Source organism: Fukomys damarensis, unplaced genomic scaffold, assembly GCF_012274545.1.
Source record: "Fukomys damarensis isolate Sample0158 unplaced genomic scaffold, DMR_v1.0_HiC HiC_scaffold_37, whole genome shotgun sequence".
NCBI classification, from domain to species: domain Eukaryota; kingdom Metazoa; phylum Chordata; class Mammalia; order Rodentia; family Bathyergidae; genus Fukomys; species Fukomys damarensis.
In genome coordinates this window covers 9,993,446-10,002,759 of record NW_022900949.1, presented here as the reverse complement: position 1 = coordinate 10,002,759, position 9,314 = coordinate 9,993,446, and the positions used below count along the sequence as shown (strand labels likewise).

At 58.8% G+C, this 9,314-nt stretch overlaps 1 protein-coding gene across 4 annotated transcripts in view; it reads right to left on the bottom strand.

Moving 5' to 3' along the window:
• The window catches only part of Mknk2 (MAPK interacting serine/threonine kinase 2), a 13,957-nt gene that overhangs the window by 2,642 nt on the left and 2,001 nt on the right, over positions 1 to 9,314 (bottom strand). Inside the window, exons 2-13 of one of the 4 annotated variants that reach the window (XM_010634899.1) lie at positions 6,871 to 6,958; positions 6,666 to 6,767; positions 6,488 to 6,585; positions 4,240 to 4,319; positions 3,978 to 4,051; positions 3,623 to 3,727; positions 3,483 to 3,538; positions 3,290 to 3,385; positions 2,653 to 2,847; positions 1,767 to 1,931; positions 893 to 936; positions 15 to 203 (exon numbers count right to left, since the gene is read on the bottom strand). In XM_010634899.1, the coding sequence (XP_010633201.1) occupies positions 15 to 203; positions 893 to 936; positions 1,767 to 1,931; positions 2,653 to 2,847; positions 3,290 to 3,385; positions 3,483 to 3,538; positions 3,623 to 3,727; positions 3,978 to 4,051; positions 4,240 to 4,319; positions 6,488 to 6,585; positions 6,666 to 6,767; positions 6,871 to 6,958 (1,292 nt within the window). Of the gene's footprint in view, positions 1 to 14; positions 204 to 892; positions 937 to 1,766; positions 1,932 to 2,652; positions 2,848 to 3,289; positions 3,386 to 3,482; positions 3,728 to 3,977; positions 4,052 to 4,239; positions 4,320 to 6,487; positions 6,586 to 6,665; positions 6,768 to 6,870; positions 6,959 to 9,314 lie in introns of all 4 variants that reach the window. The other 3 variants (XM_010634898.3, XM_010634897.2, XM_010634900.3) reach the window with 3 other exon arrangements.

The window sequence follows — 9,314 nt, the reverse complement described above, 5'->3', positions numbered from 1 at the left end:
GGCTGGCCCTCTGCCTCCGCTGGGCCAGCTTGGACTCGGACGGTGGGGACAGCTGCAGACAGCGTGAGGTAGCACGGATGACGACTGGTGGGCCCTGCCCTGCGGCCGCTTCCTCGGCTGCGTCCTCCTCGCGCTGGGCCAGCTGCCGGTTCATGGCGATGGCCTCGGCTGCGAAGGACGTGAGGTCTTTGGCACAGCTGTTCCTAGGACACAGGGCAGGGGATGTCACTAAGGACAGACACAAACTTCACTGCTCCCCTCTGAGGTCCCCTGGCTGCTGCACAATCTGTCCCCCAACCTGGGGAGCTCTGGGCACTAGGACCCCAGCTGGGAGCTCTATCCGGTCACCTGGGATAAGGACAGCCAAGCATGAAACACCCCTTCTCACCTAAAGGGGCTCTTTTGGTCTTTTTCTTCCTGTACCAAGGAAGGCACCCAGGGCCTTTTCACAGAGCTATACTCTCAGCCCCGTTTATATTTTCTTTTGTTTATTTTTGTATTTTTGCGACGGGCTCTCACTATGTAGTTGAGACTGACCTGGAACTCACTGTGTAGCCCAGGCTGGTCTCGAACTCACAGTGATCCTCCTGACTCAGCTTCCCGAGTGCTGGGATTACAGGTGTGCACCACCACGCCCAGCAGCCCCTTTTATATTTTTTCAGACATGGTTTCACTAAATTTTCCAGATTGAGCTTGAAGTTGTGATCTTCCTGCCTCAGCCTCCCAGAGCGCTCGGATTACAGGCATGTGCCACCATATCCTGGGTCCTTGTGCTTGCAAGGAAGGTTGGAGGAACCACTGAGCTAAATCCCCAGCCCCAACTCCTGGTCTTTTTTACAAGACATCTGAATACTATGTCCCCCCGTGGACCCCAAGCCGGCGAAGGCCTCACCTCTGCAGGACCATGGGCGTAGGTAGGGTGTTCTCCGGGGCGCACTGCAAGGAGACAAGAGTCAGTGGCCAGACAGCACCCCAACCCAGCCAGGCCTGCCCCCACATCCCTTGATGGCTTTGTGTTCTCAAAGACTAACAGGGCTCTGGTCAAGGGAGGCCCTCAAGTCCACCTTCAGGACCAAGAATGCAGCTGGCCACCCAGTGCAACAGGCCCCAACCCAGCCCAAGGTCCCTGTGGACCAGCTCAGGGACCCTGGGGTACCTGAGCCAGGCCAGGCGGGGTGACAAAGGATGGAGGAATCCAGCACAACTGGGGGCGTGGCCACAGAGGCTCCAAATAAACGCCCCTCCTGTCAGTCCCCAGCTCTCTCCTCTTTTTTTGGTACCAGGATGGAACTCAGGACCTTATGCGTGTGAAGCAGGCGGCAGCACCACTGAGCTAACTCCCAGGCCCTCTCTTCTCTTCTCAACCACAGGTCTCTGGGTACCCTTTGCCTGTGGAGCCTCGAGAAGCTTGGCTATTAGCTGCGCCCACTGCCTGGTGGCCTGGCCCCTTTGGGGAGGCAACTGGGCTCTTGTGAGCCTGGAGTGGAGGCCAAGCCAGCGGTACGGCCAGGGTGGCCCTGGCTGAGAGCAGCAGGCCGGAGGCTGCCATGACCCCAACCAGGCCCTGCTCTGCCAAGGCTCACTGCCACCTGCCACCTGCCTAACTCCTGCCAGGCCCAGATGCCCTGAGTAGCTACTCCCATGAGTCCCTGACCTCACCATCAGGTGCAGTGGGGATTCTGCCTCCAACCCTCGGCCCAGGGCTAGACCTTAGGTCCCAGAGAACATCAGTGACCCATCCCCAGGTCATCACATCCCAGGCTCACCCCCTGCACCCAGGGGTGCTGCAGGACTTGGGCAGCGCTCAGTCGCTGCTTGGCATCTCGGACGAGCAGCTTGGAGATGAGGTCTTTGGCAGCGAAGGAGATGTGGGCCCAGTCCTTGTCAGGGAACTCATACTTGCCCTCCTGGATGCTCTCAAACAGCATGTTCTGGAGGCAGGAGTGACAAGGGGTCAGGAGCAGCAGAACCGGTCAGGGCCATGTCCCTTGCACCCCAGTGGGCAGATCTGGATGCTACAGATGCCAAGGAAGTGGGACCTGTCACTGAACTGCAGTGAACAGAGGGCTAGAGATAGCCTAGGTCCTAGGGCCAGCTGGCAGGGCAAGGCTCTGCAGGGCAAAGGGAAAGGACAGACATTGGGGACAGCTTTTTTTCTTCAGAACTGGGAATTGGACCCAGGTGCTTCCCACTGAGCTATATTCCCTGTGCTTATTTGTTGCTTGTTTGTTTGGTACCAGGGATCAAACTTGGGTCCTTGCACTGGTAAGGCAGGCGGCAGCCCTCTATTATTTTTTGAGACAAGACATCACTAAGTCACAAAGTAGGCCAGGCTGCGTTTGAGCATGTAATCCTCCTGCCTCAGCCTGGGTGCTGGGATCATAGGCATATGCCATCACACCCAGCTAGAGAAGGCTGTAAGACTCTGTTCAAGTGCAGCTAGATTTATAGAAGTTTTGGGGAGTTGGGTCCAGGAGCTAGAATTCATGAGCACCAGGCTTACAGCCTCTGCCCCATGTGTCTAGTTTCTCCTATGGACTGGAGAATCCAGGAAGGAGGCCTGGCATGGCTGGGAGGCTGCTCAGTGACTAGTGTCAGGTGCAGGAACTGTCCCTGAGAGGAGAGGGCGTGGAGGGCCGGGCCTGGGGTCACCTGGCAGGCAGGGCAGGCCTCGCCACGGTCCCAGCCACAGTCACTGCCACAGTGGCCCACAAAGGGCGGGTAGCCACTGAGCAGGATGTAGAGGATGACGCCCAAGCTCCATAGGTCACAGCGCTTGTCGTAGATGCTAGCCTCCTCGCTGAAGGCTTCCACCACCTCAGGGGCCATGTACTCGGCCGAACCACACTGAAGACCAAGAGCACGTTGTTAGCTGGGGCCGCACCTTGGCACCGGGGACCTCACGCAAGCCCGCCCCACTGCCCGGGGATTACAGCCCCTCCAAATCCGCCGGCCAGGCCATTCAGAAGCCGCCGCTGGAGCTGGCCTCACCCAATTAGCATGCCCAGAACTCACCTTGCCCCACCCCAATAGCACACGGCCCCGCCTCACCCCGCTGGCCTGGCCAACCAGCAGCTACTGCCGGGAGTTTGCCCCACCCCCAACACGCCCGTCCAGCCAATCAACAGCTGTTGCTAAGGGGAAGGTGGCGGTGCGGGGTATAGGCCGGGCGCAAGCACAGACACCTCCAGGTTATGCAAGTCCAGGCAATCCAAGGCCTCTGTTCCCCCAGGCCCCCCAGGCCTCCCAGCACCCCTCTGGGGATGGCCCTGACCCCGCATGCTCTCACCGGAGTGAGAAGCTCCGGAGTGGAGATGGGGGAGCAGTCCCCGTTCAGTTTGATGCCGCTGCCCAGGTCAAAGTCACAGATCTTCACGGGGGAGACCTGGGAGGTGGACAGGGTTTTGTGACAGGGGTCTGGCATGGCCGGCGGGTGGACACTCCTGGGGCACCTGCCCAAGTAGGGTGGGGGTCGTCCTCACCTGGTTGGGGTGTTCACAGAGTATGTTCTCCGGCTTTAGGTCTCTGTGGGCAATGCCTGGGGGGAAGCCACATGGGGTTCCAATGGGTGGGGCTGGCCCTGGGCTGGGACCAAGGGGGACCCTGCTGGCCCCAGGCCCACCTTTGTTGTGCAGGAAGTCCAAGGCGCTGGCCACGTCTTGCACTACCACGCTGGCCTCCAGCTCGTTAAAGTGCCGCCGTTTGTGAATGTGGCTCAGGATGGACCCTGGGATGAAGCCCAGACCAAGAACACAGGTTACCTTCCAGATCCCTGGGCCACTTTCCAGCAGCCCCTGCAGCCCAGCAAGCATGTCCCCCAGTGGTTTCCCTGAGCCTGAAGTCCTTGACCCTGAGCTATGGTACAGACGGAAATTGGTCCCACAGGCCTTTTCCAGTATTTAGGACACTGGAGAGTTCACTCCTGAAGCCCGAGTCCCCAGCACCTCTACCCCCCAACCAGGAGCCGCCCCACCTACCACCCCGCATCTTCTCAAACACCAGGTAGAAGCGGTCTTCCTCCTCGAAGAACTCGATCAACTCTAGAACGTTCCTGGGGGAGGGATGGGGACAGGAAAGGAACTGAGGCTTCTGAGCCACCCCCAGTGCCCACCTGACCACAGGAGGCTGGGAACTGGACTGCCACTGGGCCCACCCACTGGGACCCTGCTGAGTGAGTGGCATCTGTCTATGGAAAGACGCCTTGGGGCCCTGTACTGTGGCGAAGGCAGGCCACCTTACCTATGTCCCTGGCACTGGTACAGCATCTCCACCTCCCTGAACACCCGGCTTCGGATGTGTCCTGGCTGCTTCTCGATGATCTGAAATAGGTGAGGGATACCTGCTACCTACTGCCTGAGAGGGGCCCTCACAACCCCCACAGAAGCCTGCCCTGGATCCCTCCTAAAATCCCAGCACCAAGCTAAGGAGTCTCAGCTTTGGAAAGCAGAGCTGTCGTGTGGGGCCCAGAATTTTCTGGAAGCCAGAAGTGCGGTTTCAGCACAGGCTGGGGGGTGGGGCACTGTGTTCCCGGCTTGACTCTTCCAGGGAAGGGGAAGGCTTCTGGAAGCCAGGCAGGGAGGGAAATGCGGGAGAACAGGTTGGGGCAGCCCTCCACCCTGCTGGACAGGCCGCCAGAGCTCCCTACAGGTGTGGGGACCCTGGGACAGGTGCTCTGCACCACAGCTCTTCGGAGCACAGCTGGCTCCCACACGACCCAGAGAACTACACAAGCCTCCTGGCATCTGGCTGCCAGCCCAGCCGTTCCCCACGTGTCCTGGGCCTGTGATGCTGCCGAGTCTGCCTCTCTGGCTCCATGCCAGGCTGGGTGATAGCCTTACCTGTCCATGAGCCCAGGTCTGTTTCATGCCAGCCCTGGTTCAGCCTCCCAGGACCCCAGTGCCAGCTCCATGGAGGCCCCCAGAGGGAGGATCAGAGGAGCCTGCCAGCTCTCCTGGCACCCTGGGCTCCTTTTCCCCAGCTGGACACTTGAGGTCCACACTGAGTATGAGGCTGGGTGACCACCCATGCCCAGGATGCCTGCCAACCACAGTGGTCTAATGCGCAAGTGTATAGTGTATCCTGCCAGCTATGTGTCTAGCGAGACATGCACACCTGTCCCAGCAAGGGCCTCGGGAGATACCACCATCACCTGAGTAGCTGCTGAGCACCAGGTCCAAGGACTGACTAAACCAAACCTCATCCTACCCCTCTGGAAGTGGGGGCTACGACCTCTGCTTCAAGAAGGGCACCTTCTGCAAAATCACTGCTGGGTTCCTACACAACCACCAGCTTCCTCCAGATACAGGTGTCTGGAGCCCCAGGCTCAGAGGTCCCACCATTCCTCAAACCACTCCTTACAGCCTGAGTCCCCACTACTTCCTGTCTCCTGCACCCAGGAAGCCTCCTTCTCCCATGGCCGCCAGACATCACTGCCTACCTGACACTTCCACTAGGAAACCCCCACGGCCCCAGATCCCAGTATGGACCACACTGGGTCACAGCAAGGTGATGGGAGGCAGTCGGGGCAGGAGCCACCACAAGACCACGCAGGGTGACTCAGGATACCTACCCTCTCTGAGCCCCAGTTTCCTGATCTGCCAAACAAGGACAGGAAGCAAGACTGCCCTACAGGGCTACTAAAGACAAATGGCTCAGGTCACCTGCCATGTTCTTGCCCCACTCTCCTGTGAGGCCCTAGAACCAGGACCACCACACCTAGCCCAGGGCCTTCCGTCATCTTTGCCTGACGAGGCTCACTACACAAACAGGACAGCCACCTCTCCTGTCACCCTCACAAACAGCAGCTGCCGGCTGACCACCTGGGCCCTGCTCACCAGGGAGCACCTGTCCTCCTTTCTGGGCAGCCGGCTCTTCTGCCACCCCACCCAGTCAGAAGCCAGATGCGGGATCACAGAAGGAGACTGGACGGTTTCTCAGAACACAGGGGCTGGCCAGCTGGACACGCAAGGTCATGAGGCCACTCCAGGGTTTGGCTTTCAGGCTGTGTGGACACAACCCAGGACTCAGAAGTCGTGGTGGTGGGGCGGGGACCCGCAGGAAGCTCCCATGGGCCTGCTTGGGTTTCTTCAAATGCAGAGCCCCTACCCTGGGCCCCAGATATGATGCCACTGCTTTTGGATCCTTGTGACCAATGCCACCAGCAGGTGTCCTCTTTGGGGAAGCTCAGAGGTGGAGGATTGGCCTCTGACCCAAACCCTCAGCTCTTGGCAGCTGCCCTGGCACCAGGTCCTTGGCTTCCACACCATGGGGTGGGCAGAAGCCAGCCCTCACTGTCATTTACTTCCCAGTGTCTACAGCCTCAGTAGGGTGGACCTGGATTCTCGGGGGTGGCCTAAGTCACCAGGTCCCGGGACCATTTTTAGATACTGGTTTTCCCCGGCTGTTATCTGGAAGCTCCAGTGCTACCACCCCTCCCGGCAGGTGGGTACCAGTGCCCAGGGCTTCTGTGGGGAAGGGCAGGGCTCACCTTGACTGCATACTCCTGATTGGTGATGAGGTTGACGCAGGTCTGCACACGGGCATGGGCCCCCTCCCCGAGCACATCCTCCTGCAGCTGGTACACATCTGGGGAGCACGACAGGGTGAGGACCATGGTTGGCACCATGGCTCCATCTCCCCATCACCCTTGACACCACCCCACGCACCTTCAAACCTGCCCGAGAAGCTGTCGGTAGCACGGCACCGTTTCTTCTTCTTGCTTCTCTTCTTGGCGTCTGGGATGTCGATGGGCTGGCTGGTGGGCATGTCTGTAACGTGCACAGCACAGGCTCAGGAGGAGCGCAGCACCACCCGGGCTGCCCCATCTCCCTGCGAGCCCCAGCCCTCACCCGCTCTCCCCAGGACCCTCACCAGGGCGGGCCTCACACGGTGGGCTGAAGTCAGAGTCCCTGTGGTGGTCTGGGTCTAGAGAGAAGGCCAACTCGAAAGGATTCTGCCCCTGCAGAGGACCAGAGAAGAGAGCAGGTTCAGACTCGATGCCAACAATGCCGTGGCCAAGTGCCCCCACAGTGCCCAGCATGGGAAAAAAAATGAGCATTCTCCTTACACACACTGGACAGTAGAACACGAACACTCCTGCTGGGGAAGGCGGTATGACCAGGGGACCCAGCTTCTGAGACTCACCCCTCTCTCCTACCCCACTTATTGTGGACGTCACTGTAGGTGCCATTCTAGGACCTTAGCAAGGCAAGTGATCATGGGACACTGGGGCACCTAGGATCTAATAACCTACTCTCCCCCGGAGATACCAGGGCCTGTCTAGGGACATTTGTGGTTGTCGAGACTGGAGGTGCTAATGGCACAGAGTGGGTGGAGGCCAGGGACACAGCTCAGCACCTTGCAGTTCCCAGAATGCCCACCCCAGATAACAATCTGGTCCCAAATGGCCAAATCCATAGGCAGAGAGGTCTATGCCTGACCTCTACCTCCGGCCTAGGCCTGAGTCATGGAAGGGGCCTAAGCCATGTCTGGTGCCTCAGTCTGTTCATCCACAGAATGGGGATGTGTCCCCAGCCAGCAGGACAGCAAGAGCATAACTAGGCTCCCAGCCTGTTGTGTCACATCCTCCTGGGCTGTCTCAGGGCAGCCGAGCCCTAGCTGAGTGGTTCTGAGCATGGTCCTCAGCTTTCCAGGCCTCAGATTCCCCATGCAACGTGGGCCATCACCAGTTCTCCCATCAGCTGCCCGCTCGCTGTCTCCCCTTACTGCTCCTGCATTGGAGGTGGGGCATCCAGGAACCCAGTGATGTCCTAAGAGTCAGGCAGCTAGGGGCTAGGGGCATCTCCACTCCACCCTCCTTATCTTCTGAGGATCACAGGCCCCCACTGGGGACGCTGGTTTGGCAAACAGCACTGCCCTACTGGTGTAGTAACCAGGGTCCAGCTGGGTCGCTCCTCATAACTGTGGCACAAGTGTGCCCGGCCCTGCTCAGCCCACATCATTCTGGGTCAGTCTGACATGTGTGGAGGGAACCCGTCCAGGCCTCAGTACCTAGCGGACATGCCCATCCCTCTGGGGAAGGGTCTGTGATGCCCAGGACTCTGATTCAGGCCTGGAGCTTGGGTAAGAATCAAATGACACAGCCCAGGATAGGTGGGAGGGTTTAAGACCCTGACTGGGCACAAGGACACTGCAGGTCAGAGAAACCTTTCTCTGATCCCCAAACAAAAGAGTGTTGGAATAAATGTTTGTGCAGACCAATGACTCTGTCCTGACCCGGGATCGCTTGCATGAGGGGCAGGGCTTTCCCAGCCACAAAAGTGAGGCCCAGCCAAGTCTCACTTAGCCTGCCCCATCCTGAGAGCTAAACAGCAGACTCAGGAGCCTGAGGGGCCTGGAGATGTGGTAAGGGGCAAGTTAATAGCAGTGCTGACATCAGAGGACCTGGGCCAAGTCTCTGCCCCATCTTCACCTCCAAACCGGCAGGCAGGGCTGACAGGAGAGTCAGCTGCCCAGCAGACAACTCACTCTGGGAGACCCTGGGGGATCTATTATAGAAGGGACAGCCAGGTACCTCCAGACCAAGGCCAGCAAGGCCTACAGTAGAGGGAGGTGGCACCAGCTCCATGCCTCTCCACCCACCCTCCCTGGCAGATAGTTGCTAAGAGGCCATTGTAGGAGGGCACTCCAGCCAGCCCTGGTGGGACAGGCAGGTGCACACTGATAAGGCTCCCACCACAGCAGCCACCGCATATAGGGCAACTAGAAGGAGGAGTGGACATGAAGGTTGGGGTCAAAGGTCAGCTATGGCACTTGCTGCCTGATCTTAGCCTAGGGCCCTTAGCCTTGGGCCTGACCATCACGCTGAGACAGGACAGCTGCCCCCAGCTCTCAGAACACAGGCTAAGTTTCTGGCCTTATCCAATCACCATCCCTACAGAAAGGCTAAAACAGATGGCTGAGACAGAGCCACCACCATGAAGGACAGATCCGCCAGGGCTAGGGTGATAGGTAGGGTCCCCATGTGCAGGGGGACCCCACTGCTGCCCAGAAGCCTTCATTTTTGCATCTTAAAAAGAAAAGAATCCAGGTGTGGTGGTGCATGCCCGTAACCCCATTACTCTGGGAGGCTGGGGCAGGAGGATCAAGAGTTAAGAGCCCAGCCTGGGCATCCTAGCAAGACCATCTCATAATTTAAAAGGGCCAGGCATGGTGGCACACGCTTTAGTCCCAGCACTTGAGAGGCTGGAGCAGAGGGTCAGAGAGTTTGAGTCCAGCCTGGGCTAAATAGTGAGTTCAAGGCCAGTCTGAACTACATAGCAAGACCCTGTCTTAAAAAAAAAAAGGACAAAAAA